This window comes from Pezoporus flaviventris, unplaced genomic scaffold (genome assembly GCF_033815535.1).
Source record: "Pezoporus flaviventris isolate CSIRO_AGI_PZ_B2104156 unplaced genomic scaffold, CSIRO_AGI_Pfla_v1 ptg000066l, whole genome shotgun sequence".
In the NCBI taxonomy this organism is placed as follows: Eukaryota; Metazoa; Chordata; class Aves; order Psittaciformes; family Psittacidae; genus Pezoporus; species Pezoporus flaviventris.
The window spans coordinates 20,884,719-20,898,461 of NW_026892614.1; the positions used below are offsets into that span (position 1 = coordinate 20,884,719).

General features: G+C 38.7%; 1 protein-coding gene across 3 annotated transcripts in view; it reads left to right on the forward strand.

Moving 5' to 3' along the window:
* The window catches only part of ADGB (androglobin), a 114,090-nt gene that overhangs the window by 83,909 nt on the left and 16,438 nt on the right, over positions 1–13,743 (forward strand). For all 3 annotated transcript variants that reach the window (XM_061471485.1, XM_061471484.1, XM_061471486.1), the window contains exons 28-29: positions 5,439–5,632; positions 8,013–8,124. In XM_061471485.1, the coding sequence (XP_061327469.1) occupies positions 5,439–5,632; positions 8,013–8,124 (306 nt within the window). The remainder of the gene's footprint in view (positions 1–5,438; positions 5,633–8,012; positions 8,125–13,743) is intronic.

The window sequence follows — 13,743 nt, forward strand, 5'->3', positions numbered from 1 at the left end:
TGGATCTGAGAAGGTTTTTGCTCAAAGTTTTTCTTGTTTCTTTGTTTTTTAATTGCTATTTATTACATTGCAGTCTTGTCAGCTCAGCTCTTGTTGAAGGTGAGAACCAGTGTGTGTTCAAAGGTCACCTTTCATAAGTATGCTAAAATTCATGTGTTTTCTCAATGTACTTTGAAACTTGTGATTGTAGCTAAGAAAAATCAAGCCTAGCACCAATTAAAACTGACTCTCTGTAGTTCAGCAAGTTAACAGTCTGAATCTACTTTACATCTAAGCCTCACAGCATGTAAATACTGGGCTAAGGGGCAAGGAGGTAAAGAAAATTAAGTCAAACTCTTTTCAGTGGAATCCAGTGACATGACAAGAGGAAATGGGCAAAACCTGAATAATAGAAAATAAATTTAAGGATGAGAAAAGCTGATTTGGAGGGTGGAGGTTGCTTGGTTTGTGGTTTTGTTAGGGTTTTTATTTTTACTCTCAGGGAACAGTTTGCCCAGAGAGGTTTTGGAGTCTTCATCTTTGGAGATAATCAAAACCCATCTGGATATGGCCATGAGCATCCTGCCCTATATGACCCTGCATTTTAGCAATGGAATTGAATTAAATTATCTCCAGAGGTGTCTTCCAGCCTTGCTCAGCCTCCTGTGACCCTGTGGTATCAATTAGTAGAGAAGGCTCAAGTTTGGGGTTTTTATTTCATGATACACAAATAATCTAGTTTCCTTGGATAATCTGTCCAACTAAGGAGGTATGTTTACAACTGGACTTCATGGAGAGATCCTTCAGCTTGAGACTGTAGCAATACTCTGCCATCATCCCCCTCTGATGTAGTGAGGTAACTTCTTGCGCACGCCAGACGGCAGAGTTAGGTTATCCGGACATCCTCTTTCGTGCTTCACTTCAGGCTTTCAGAAGTTAGTTCTAATGAACTCGGTACTCAGGAGCTACCATCAGACAGTATAAGCTGTTTGCTGCTGGCATTTTTGTTGTTTGGTAAAGTTGGGGCTAAAGCAAAAGCCTTAACTTTTGCTGCTTTTTAAAGAAGCTAAAACAGGAATGAAAATTTTGTCATATGAAAGTACTCTTGGGCAGTTGATTGCACTGGATTTTGAAGTGCTGTTTAATTTTACTATTCAGGACCAATAAATACAGCTGAATGAGGTACATAATTCTTAGGCACGTTTTCAATAAATGTCCCTGTGGTATTTGAGTAATCTTTAACAAAAGTGAAGTACCATCTTTTATGTAATAGATTGCAGATGCTACTGCCATGCCATCTTAACTTCTTTCATAATTTTAGTTTGTTTCCCTGTTTTCTGTACACTTCTTAAGCTGTTTCCATTTTATTTGTAAGACAGTGTACTATTTTTAATTTTTCACTATACCTGTGGGGTTTCATTTTGAAAATTATATTACTCATCAGCATTACAAGTTTGCTTAAGTAAAGCAGTTGTTTAGAAGCAAACAAGTCAGCTACTGTACTCTCCATGGACACCACTATACATCAATGTTGTAAGACATTAAAGTCTTCAGTCCTTTCATGAAGACTTTTATACAATAAATCTTTTGTAGATCTGTGAGTTTCTGCCTGTTTGAGTGTATTCAGAACTGGAGGCAAAGACAAATTCTTCAAATACTGCATTGTATTGCTTCAGTAGAGCCCAAAATAGCATATTTAATGTGCTCATCACCACTATTTTGAACTGTGTAGTTTTCTAGCATCCTTTAGAAAAAATGTCTCATCTAAATTTCCAATTTTTTGTATCATTTCTAATAATCTAATCATGTTTATGAAGCATCTTGAGTTTTGTCTCAACTGCATCTTATAACCAGAAATGCAAAATTAAATACTGTGGAGACCATGCTCTTAAAATCTTTCATTAGATGACAGTGTTGTGGTTTTAAAGGAACTCAAGGATAAGCTGTCATAATTTTGTCCTAGTTACCAAGATAATCAATAGCTGGTTTGGGTACTGGTTTTGGAATGTGGGAATGGATTAATAAGCTTATTAGTAGACTGATGGAAATAGCAGCAGGAAGGCTGTGAAATAGCTCAGATTAGGGTCAGCATCACAGTTCTTGAAATAAATTGCCACATTACCCTCACTCAAGTGGAGAAAGTTTCTTTCATGAAACTGACTTGTTGGCAAAGATCACAGTCTGAAACATGATAAGGTGAAAGAGAATATAAATGTGTTCCAACAGATGCTGGAAGAGGGAGAATGGGTCAGAATACATAAGAGGGACATTTTGACTTTGCCAGACTAGCAGAGGGCATAGACAAGAAGAACTTTACAAAATATCCTAAGAAATCAGACATACACTTAGACTTCTATCTCTTAGTCTTATGTGCTATGATACAAATAATTTCTGGTAATTTAAAGTTACTTTAATCCACTGTGAATCATTCAATGAAATACCTGTTACATTAAGCTGATTGAAAGTAGAAAGGTTATTGTTTAAGGTTTGTATTCAGCAGTGGAGCCTGTAAGATAAGTTTTATGGTTTTAGACTGTATTTGAAGGTGAAACAAATATTCTGATTCCATTTAAGTGTGAGTGTATAGAAAGTTTTCATTTGCAAAGAATGGCGATCACAATTTGTTGGTTTTTTTACTATTACTATTATTTTTACAATACTAGACCAAGTGGCCTTAATATTGAAATTCTTTTCCTATATGAGGTATCTTGTGTGTTACAAAGCAGACATTTTGTGTAGGTATTCCAGATTTTTCAGAGCATCCAAACTAAATGAAAAGATTGAATGTATTCAGTATGACCAATATGACAGCATCATATTACCCAGCCTGCTGAATGTCTGCAGGTGCAATTTATGGTGTTGTAAAAACATGTTTCATGTTCCTCTGCTGTTGTGAACAGCAGCAGGAAATTATGGCCAGTACAATAACAAGATAGGGACCTCCATAAATGCCAATGCCAAGTTCAGGTGGGGATTTGTAAAACTGACACTCAATACAAGATTGATACTGTTAGCAGCTAGTTGTTCTCTAAACAAGTGTGTTTTCACAGAACAGGAATAATCAGAAATGGCTATACCATCAGCACCAAAATTGTTATTTAGGAAAGGCAATCTTCACATTTGAGATTTATTCAGAATCGCGCGTTCTGTCTCTCATAGAATTGATCACTGTGTTGCCAGAAGTGACATTAAGTGACCTTATTGTGCAAGTATCACCAATAAAACATTATTCCCCTTTCCCACCCATAACCTGTTAATTCACCTACAGTCACAGATGGTTTCTAAATTCTTTTATAGCTAAAAAAAAATGCATTAAACCACTTGATTTTGAATATATTTACCTCTCTGAGGTGCAGCCAATGACATGGACCTGTAACATTCGCTTGTCAATAAAGGAGTTACATATTAACATGTTGCAAGTACAACTCATTTTATTGGTACAAGCGCAGCAGTCCTGTAAGCACAGATGGGGAAGAGGATGCTCATAATCCTTTTATTTTCCATAGTAGCAATCTGGTACGATCCAGTGTCGAAGCATAAAAATCATGTTCAGAAATCTTGAGTTTGAATCTGGAACCACAGATAGATGGTCGTTCCTTCTAATCAGAGCTTTGCTTAGGAAAAACAGGAATGGATATTTATGTATGTAGCAAGAAAAGTAATTTGGTATCACAGCACCACCTGGTGACAATTGCTAGAACTATTATTTTGAATGTTTGATGGGAACTTCTCCAAGTCATCTTTGCAGCACGGAAAGCAGAATGATTATGGATGGGTTGTTAAGTAGAATCCTTATGGAGGATTTCACCATTCTGAACTATCTTCATGGCAAAATCGTCCTCTGGGCAAAACATTGTAGAATTTTTTAATTCTTAAGCTCTTCAGGTTTAGGAGAGAGAGAGGAAAAGGACAGTGAAGGCTGATCATAGCTGAAGAAATACAGCCTCCCTTGAAACCCACGTACCTTGATAGGTAGAGGTAGGCTCTTTCAGACAGCAGCACACAGCTCCCAAAGCCCAGACATCTGACCTTCTGGAGGGGAGCTCACCTCTCTTGACTACAAGAGGGAGTACATCTACTTGGATTCACTTCTCTAAAGCTACCGTTTTGTAAATCATTTGCACTGTTCCTTGATAACAGTGCTCAAGCAGGCATTGAAGATCCTTCCTGACTAGAAACCTTGATGCAAATATTGCAAATGGTTGCCTAAAGGCAAGTTACCTGTTTGGAAAATGTCTGTGTGTAGCGTTATTCTTCCATTTGGAATCCGAATTATTTCTTTGCAGCACGTTTTCACAGAGATAGAAAAGAACATTCTGAATGTCATGCAGAAGAGCAGCTCATAGCGTGGGATTAGGAATTTAAGGTATCTTGAAGAAAGCATTTATGCAAAGGTTCCTGTTTTCATTTGCTGACTTCTGGTTTTCTTAGGAAAAAGGGAGCACTGTCTTATACAGAGGAAAGATGAGATAGCAAGTTATCCGTGACATTTGACTTCCATAAGAAACAATATTTTGTAACTCCCTTTGAGTTTCTAGTGGCACACTTTACATTTTATTTGGCATTTATACACTGACACACCACCAGTAAATTTTGCTGAATCTGGTCTGCTAGGTCCTGTCAGCTCCTGTTAACTCCTGGATGCTTTGTCAAAACACATGAAACTACGTTTTTCTTTTGAAGTCCTGTCATGGTACAGTATCATCCTTGGCTTCTTCAGTATACCTTGGGAAGAGTGAAAGCTTCTTGTCCTCAGTGAAGTCAAAAAGATTTCAGTGGCATTAGAAGTGAACACAAATATACACTTTCTGGATTAATACTTCCATGATAGCCCTTCTTTAGCACATTCCTGGTTTCAGTTATTCCCTATATACTTTCCTTAGGAGACATTGATATACCTTTATAAATTACAGGCCACAAATAGTTCTATAGCTCCTTGCAAGACTGGCTTTTTCTAAACTTCAGTCAGCTATGATCTTTGTGCCAAGTTGACATCAGTGACTTCTGTAAGGGTAGGAGTTGCCAGAACTGTGGCCAATGCACCTCTCCCCTCCTTCCACAGGCATACACAACTTATTAAATTAGATTAGTTACACAGAGACCCTGTCATTGAGAGCACAAAGGTATCTGTATTACGTAGTATATAGCATAGTGCTGTCATGGTTAGTGCAGGAAAGTAGTGTGGGGCTTGAAGGGGGTAAAATTGTACACTTTATAAACAGTAACAGCAGTTATATATGCAGTTTTCCAAATTTCTCATCGTTTACTTTGAAGAGATTTGTGATTTGCATGCAGAATAAAATCAGGATAGTATTTGAAATAAGCAATTCCAATTGGACCCTTGTGAGCATTATTGACTATGTGTGACTTGTGTGAATAGTGGCTGTGGTATCCTTTTACCTCATACCAACATTTCGTAGTATTTCTGGAAATTAACACTGACATATTTAATCTTGCAGCAAGCAAGATTAGTCAAAGTAGTACAAGGAAGGAATCAGAAGTGAAAGGATCCAAAAAAAAAGTTCATAATTCATCTTCAAAGGACACCAAAACTTCTTTGAAGGCAGGACATGTACGAGAAGGTCCACCTACATTAGAAGATGAATCTTCTGTCTTGGAAACCTTTCAAAACAAGGATGGAAGTCCGCAAGAAGTAAGAGATTCCAAATTACTGGGATTTTGGGGAAAAAAACCAAACTAAATCAAAACAACAACAAAACAAAAACAAAAAAGCAATTAAGGGGTATTAATAATTCTTTTGGTAAAATGAAGATCTGGTATCCTGAGGGATAATGTACATGTGTGGGTAAACAAATAAGAAGGGGTCATTTTTGGTTTCAAATCAAGGTGATACATTCAGTCTTTAAATGGTCTTCATTTGCCAAATCCAAGTCAAGTATAGCATAATTTTCAGCTAAGGGCCAAAAGCTACCAGAAATTAAGTTAAACTTCTGATGCTTCAATATGCATTTTCTGTGAAATTTGATGTAAGAGAAGGCTATCTTTAATAGTTTTAATAGAGAAACGCCTATTGCCAGTCAGCTGAAGGCTTTAGTAACACACACAGAATTGCTGCTACTTGAGCCAAGTTTCTCAGAGAGGGATGTCAAAAGTGTGGATTTTTTTTGCCATCATATAGTAATATTTGTCTATCTTAGAAAAAAAAAAAACAGCATTTATTTTCTAAAGCAGTTCTTGTTTCTCTGTCACTGTTTCCCTACTGTGATTTGCCTGATAATTGAGTTCAAGTGCAACAATGCATTCAAATCAATATATTCAAAAATAAAAAATAAGAAAAAAAGAGAAATACATTCCAATGTTCCTTTGAGTCAGAAATGGCTTTAGAATTTGGAAAACAAATTTTAAAGGGAATCATTTCCTGTTCAGTGCAGATAAATATAAATATAAATAATAAATAATAAGTATAAAAAACCCATGGACCCTGTCACCTCTACTTCAAATTAAGACATTATTGAGTGCTAGGGCTCAAAGGACTGTAGTAGGTCTTAAAATCAAAGACAAAAGTTTCTGGGTTTTGCACATGGCATACATAGGGAAGTTACATGGAAATCTTAAAGGAATACAGTAATAGAAATTTTTAGGTTGTAAAAGACCTGTAAAATTATCAAGTCCAACCATTAACCCGGCAATGCCAAGGCCACCACTAAACCATGTTCCCAAGTACCACATCAACATCTTGTTTAACATCTTTGTCGCTGACACAGACAGTGGAATTGAGTGCACCCTCAGCAAGTTTGCCGATGACACCAAGCTGTGTGGTTCAGTTGATACGCTGGAGGGAAGGAATGCCATCCAGAGGGACATGCTTGTGAGGTGGGCTGATGCCAACCTCATGAAGTTTAACCATGCCAACTGCAAGGTCCTACACCTGTGTCGGAGCAATCCCAGGCACAGCTACAGGTTGGGCAGAGAAGAGATTCAGAGCAGCCCTGCAGAGAAGGACTTGGGGGTGTTGGTTGATGAGAAAATGAACATGAGCCGGCTGCAGTGTGCGCTTGCAGCCCACAAAGCCAACCATATCCTGGGCTGCATCAAAAGGAGCGTGACCAGCAGGTAGAAGGAGGTGATCCTGACCCTCTACTCTGCTCTTGTGAGACCTCACCTGGAGCATTGTGTGCAGTTCTGGTGTCCTCAACATAAAAAGGACATGGAACTGTTGGAGCAAGTCCAGAGGAGGGCCACGAGGATGATCAGGGGACTGGAGCACCTCCTGTATGAAGATAGGCTGAGGAAGTTGGGTTTGTTGAGCCTGGAGAAGAGAAGGCTGCGTGGAGACCTCATAGCAGCCTTCCAGTATCTGAAGGGGGCCTATAGGAATGCTGGAGAGGGACTCTTCATTAGGGACTATAGTGACAGGACAAGGGGTAGTGGGTTAAAACTGAAACAGGGGAAGTTTAGATTGGATATAAGGAGGAAATTCTTTCCTGTTAGGGTGGTGAGGCACTGGAATGGGTTGCCCAGGGAGATTGTGAATGCTCCATCCCTGGCAGTGTTCAAGACCAGGTTGGAAGAGGCCTTGGGTGATATGATTTAACGTAAGGTGTCCGTGCCCACGGCAGGGGGGTTGGAACTAGATGATCTTAAGGTCCTTTCCAGCCCTAACGATTCTATGATTCTATGATCCTATAACTTGTCTTTTAGATACCTCCAGGAATGGTGACTCCACCACTTTCCTGGACAGCCTGTTCTAATGCTTGACAACCTTCTTGGTAAAGAAATTGTGCCTAATATCCAGTCTAAATCTCCCCAGTGCAGCCTGAGGCTGTATAGCCCAGTTTAGTTTTGCTTGATAAACATGAGTAATTGTTTAATGTCACAGGAATTACATTAAAATCTGTGGAATTAGCACTATTTTTTTAAGATTCTTGTCAATACTATAATGTGCAAGCTTGTAAATTATTTGTTTTATTTGCTGAGCTCAGTAGCTGATAGGTTACTAACCTACAGAACTTTTGAATACTTACTATAATTTTTATGTCTTCAGTGTGTTAACATGCTGCATTTTCTTTCAGTCTCATAAGTATATCATACAAGCATTGGTGCTGTATAATAGTTGGCCACTTGAAGAGAGTGAGTCTCTCTTTGTTCAGGAACTGAAAGAAATGGAGAAAAATGAAAGCAAAGGTAGGTCAACGTATTTATTTATTCAAATACATCTTGTTAACGATTAAAAAAAGTTGTATTGCTACAAGCCACAACCATATGTTTTTTTCTTTTATTCACTACTTGAGTGAAATAATTAAGCAATAAAGCTCTTTGTTCTGTGGTTTATAGAAATTAAGTTTGATTGCATAATTCTGTATCTTTAGTTCACAATTTATAAGGAAATCAAAGAATACACTGCAAAACTCACCTGAGTTTCCTAGGGCTTAACTTTTAAGTAGGGATCTAGAGCAGCTACAGAAGTATGACTGCTTCTACAGTCATAGACTGATGAAGTGTAATGTAAAAGCACAATGCCTTGACAAAGTACATCCAAACACAGAATTTCTCCTGAAACCAGACAGACACACTTGCTGATAGTTTAAGATGCACTGACAAGAGAAAAAAAAAGAAAAATAAAAAAAGGCCTGTTTTAGGATATATATTACTTCTGTACTACTAGCAGAAGAATTTAGGCAGGAGGCAAGACTAGGAAAGACCCTAAGGCCAGGGTCTTTCCTAGTCTTGTATTCAAGCCAGGCAGGGGACACAGAAATTAAAGGTTTTCTTTTTTTCGTAGATTCTCTTAGCATTTTTTGTTAAGGGACAAGGGAAAAAAAATAAAAGGACACAAAACCCAAACCAAACCAACAAACAAAAAAAAGAAAAACCCGAACCAACACACATTAAAAGCCATTAGAATACTAGTCAGTATCTTAGAAATTACATAAATGTCTCATATTTGTTTCTCCTTATGATCTTAATTATGCTAGAGGAAAATTTATCACACTGGATCAAACAGCCCGAGGCAAGTCGGCTGCCATTCCACGTCCAACCATGAGTGATGCTAGAGATGTAGTCCCAGCAGGCACATGCACACAGAACACATACACACTGCATACATACATATATACATTGCCAGCCATGCTGATGACATACCTAGAACACTCACACAAACGCAGATAGTGCCAATGGCTTCATCCTGCTTCCCTCTCTGGCTGGACAGAATGGACGTCCAGTAGAGAGTTTTTATATCTATGCATGTGTGTGTATGTGTATATAAGGTGGATCCTTAACAACAGCTGGACTTTAACACCCAGTCTGCCAGTACCTGGCCCCTGGATCCCATACCAGCTCCTGAGGCTGCAGCCCTACTCCAGCTGCTGGTGCAGACTATCACACACACATGCACGTATGCAGCTAATTCCCCTGTGCTCTCACTCCTAAATTTCCTGGAGAAGCTAAAATACTACTTTCCGCTATTCATTAAATTACCAATATCATCAATTATTAAAGTTCTGTAAATCAATTTTTCAAATATGAAATAAGGAGAAATTATTTGCATTGTCCTCCTTCCATATATGCACACTTGCTAATACCTTTAAATTTTCTTTCAATCTTTAAATCTTTTTTCTGATTGTGAACTAGTCTTAAAGCGATTTGAAAACTGAGCTTTATCATTTAAAGCTGTCAGCACCAGCTGTCAAACACACAATTCATATAATAGCAGTGTTGCTGTGTAACCAAAAAGGCATCTTCTCACTGTGTGATTTTTAGGAAAGCTGCAGTGAGCCAGGTGGAAAATTTCTCCAACAAATTTTCACCATTTCAGTTGTCACTATCTCATGTAAGACGACAGTGCCATCTGGAGTTAGTTTTGCGTTAAAGCTAATTTGTCATGGCAAAAATGTATTTCAGCTTTGTGATAGCATTTACTAAAGTCTTTTAGACTAGTCTCCATCTAAATGAAGACTCATACTATTATTCTGTCAGCATTCACCAATACTATAAATATTTATTAAGAGCATTTTTGAAGAAAGTAAGCTTTTTGGCATACAGATGCTGTGATAATTCTGTATGTGTGGATGTTTGGGGTATTTCTTCATTCAACATCCTTAATACTGCAGTTTGGCAATCATTTTGAAAAGAACTGTGTTAGCAAACGTTATTTCATTACTAATATTTAGTCATATTTATGATATACAAAATCTCATTAAATGTTTTATTAAAAAGCTCATTGCACAAACAAAACATTAAAAAGGCATTAACCAGGAAAACCGAAGTACACAGAAATTAGAAAGTGCCAGATATTTTATTATTTATACAGTCTTTATTATTTTGTCCCTTTTTTTTTTTTTTTTCCACTTCCATTGGGAGCTGTTAATGGGGCAAGACTTCAATGGAAAAATAGTTAGAAAAACCCTAAGGCCTGGATCATAATTCTTGTGTGAAAGTGGAAAAAATATCAGGGAATCTTGCAACTGCTTATAGCATTTTAAGTTGTTTGACTATGTGAACAAAATTATTTAAAATTATTTTAAGATTTGTTTCGTATACATGACTTCCAGCTATTGCCTTTTGGGTTTGTTTGGTTTTACTTTTCTTGTAGTAAGATCAGAAGTTTTATCGTGCAACTGTCACAAACCCGAATTGAATTATCAGTGTGTGCTGAATGCTATCTGCAGCATGTATTTCATATGTTGTCTTCAGCTAACTCAAGAGTATTAGCTGTTGATACAAGAAAGCTGTTTATCCAACTGGAATAGCAGAGGGAGGCAGTGTGACCAACTCAGGTAGTAGAGGCAGGCTTGAAAAGGTAGAGGTAATATCCTTTGGAGCATTCCTTTTTTAGCTCCAAAGATGGGAAATTTTCTCCCACAGGTTTTCGTTTTCCACCGGAGAACTTGCTGGCTCATGCCAAGGGCGGGATTTCACAAGATGTTTAACAGGGTATTCAGTTCTCCCTCTCTCTTTCTTACCTTGCCTGTCTGTAGCGATTCACCACTTGTGGTTTAAGCCCAGTCAGCAACCCAGAACCACGCAGCCACTCGCTCACTCCCCCTTCCTTCCTCCCCCTGCTCCTGGAGGGAAGGGGAGGAGAATCGAAAGAATGTAACTCCCATGGGTTGGGATAAGAACAGTCCAGTAACTAAGGTATAACACAAATCACTACTGCTACCAATAATAATAATGATAAGGGAAACAGCAAGAGAAGAGAACACAACCGCTCACCACCTGCCGACTGATACCCAGCCTGACCTGACCAGTGATGTAGCCGTTCTGGGTAACTGCCCCCAGTTTCTATACTGGGCATGACATGCTGTGGTATGGAATAACCCTTTGGTTAGTTTGGGTCAGGTGTCCTGTCTCTGCTTCCTCCCATCTTCCCCTCCTCCCTAGCCGAGCGTGAGGCTCAGAAAGTCCTTGGTCAGAGTAAACATTACTGTGCAGCAACTAAAACCATCAGTGTTATCAGCGCTGTTCCCAGGCTGAAAGTCAAAACCACAGCACTGCACCAGCCACTAAGAAGGAAAAAAATGACTGCTACTGCTGAGCCCAGGACATGTCAAAAAGTAGGTCACTGAGGATATTTGATGGTGCTAGAGTTTACAGACCTGTAGACCCTGAAGCCATGCTGTAAAACTCCACTCTACTACTGCACCACAGTGGTAGTTTCCTCCTCTCTTGGTGTATTTTTATGCAACCTCAATGTCTGGATGATCCCAGCATTAGAAAGATTCTTGATATTGGTGTCTTTTTAGAATATCTCTGACTGAGGGTCCAGTTAGAGGCAGGAAAAGCAACATCTGAATTTCTCAATCATTTCGTAACCAAATCTGAAAGTCTTTCATGGGACAAGAGTCATTTCTGCCATCTACTGGGTAATCCCACTAAATGCTCATATTCAGTGCTATATTTCAAATAACTGAGAGCATAGTATCTTCTCAAAGAAAACTTGAAAAGACTCCTCTGTATTTTACCTATGAGTAACATACATTTTCAATAATCTTAATTTCATAAATCAGGAGTAGCGGTCTATCTTGCCTAAAAAAAAAAAACAAATAAAACAATTGTGGTATCTGAATCTGTTATTTGAAGTTATATATTTAAGATAAGAATCGTTTAATGTAATTGTTCAGCTTGTCATGCACAGGACGTCAGACTGGATGATCACTGTGGCCCCTTCCAGCATTAGACTAAGTGAATCGTTCTTCTTATCACATCCCATACAAAGCAGTTGCTTGGCTTTGTTATTGGAAAAGCCCTGAGGAGCTATTCACATCTCCCTCAGAGTCAACCATTTCATGGGCTGCATGATATAGTGCCAACCTGCAGCTAGTGGTCCTCCAGGAACATCTGGGGGATGATTGCAAAACTGGGGAGACTGCCTGCTCTGCTGAGGGAGGGAGGAGGGCTGGGGGAACCTGCGCAGTGCAGCATACTTTTAGCTAAAGGAGCTAAGCCTTTATATCATCGAGTCATAAGTCACAGAATAGTTTGGGTTGAAGGGACCTTAAAAGATCTTCTAGTTCCAGCCCCCCTGCAGGGAAATCTTCCATTAGACCAGGTTGCTCAATGCCACATTCAGTCTGGCCTTAAACACTTCCAGGAATGGGGTGTCCACAGCTTCTCTGGGCAACCTGTTCCAGTGCCTCACACCCTCACAGTGTTTTCCTAATGTCTAATCTAAATATCCCCATCAGCTTAAAGCCATTCACCTTTGTCCTATCCGTACATGTCCTTGTAAAAAGTCCCTCTCCAGATTTCTAGAAGGCACCCTTTGGGTACAAGTGCAAGGTCTTCCTTGGAGCCTTCTCTTATCCAGGCTGAACAAGCCCAACTCTCTCAGCCTGTCTTTCTTTGTAGGAGAGGTGCTCCAGCCCTCTGATCATCTTTGTGGCCCTCCTCTGAATCTGTTCCAACAGCTGACATCCTTCATATGTTGGCAGTCCCAGAGCTGAACAGACTAATCCAGGTGGAGCAGAGGGGGGAGAATGGCTGGTCAGGCTCCTTTTAATGTAGCCCAGCATACAACTGGTTTTCTGGGCTGCAGGTGCACAGTGCTGAATCATCTTGAGCTTTTTGTCAACCAACACCCCCATGTCCTTCTCCTAATTGTCCTACTCTCAATCCAGTCTCCTTGCAGCCTGTAGCTGTGCTTGTGTAGTAGTACATGACCTCTGGAGTTAAAGCAGGAAACCTCATTTTAGCCCTGGTGATTTCATGTGTTTGTTTGTTATTTGCTAACTTCTCAGTGTGTGCATAAGAGGCCTGTCTTGTCATATGCTTGTTTGTTATTTACTAACTTCTCAGTGTATGAATAAGTCCAGAGGATCAAAATGTTAAAATTCAGAAATGTAGAATATAGAAGCCAGTCAAAGCTTGTAGTATCCCATAACATAACAAGTCTTTGTCTGATATCATTTAGCTAATAACACTGGATGTCTCTTGAGTGTTTCTATAAACAGTAAATGATTTATCTTTAAAAATTAATAATTCACTAAATAATGCATGTACGCTAGCCTGAGTTATGGTGCTAATGTGTTATGATAATGTGAAATTAAATGGAAAGCCATTTATGTAATGATATTATAACTTACTTGCATTTCCTCTGGAGTTCTTTTAGTATCTGCAATATTTGTGGAGACCACTTTAATTTTTGCTTTCATTCTTTAATGTATGCTGTGGTAGCATTGAATCAATTTAAGCTTAGCACTTTGGTGCCATTTTACATTATTTAAGTAGCATCAGAAGGAATAATACAATTTATATATAAACACATGTATAATGTATGATGTAATACAATTTTATATCATATTT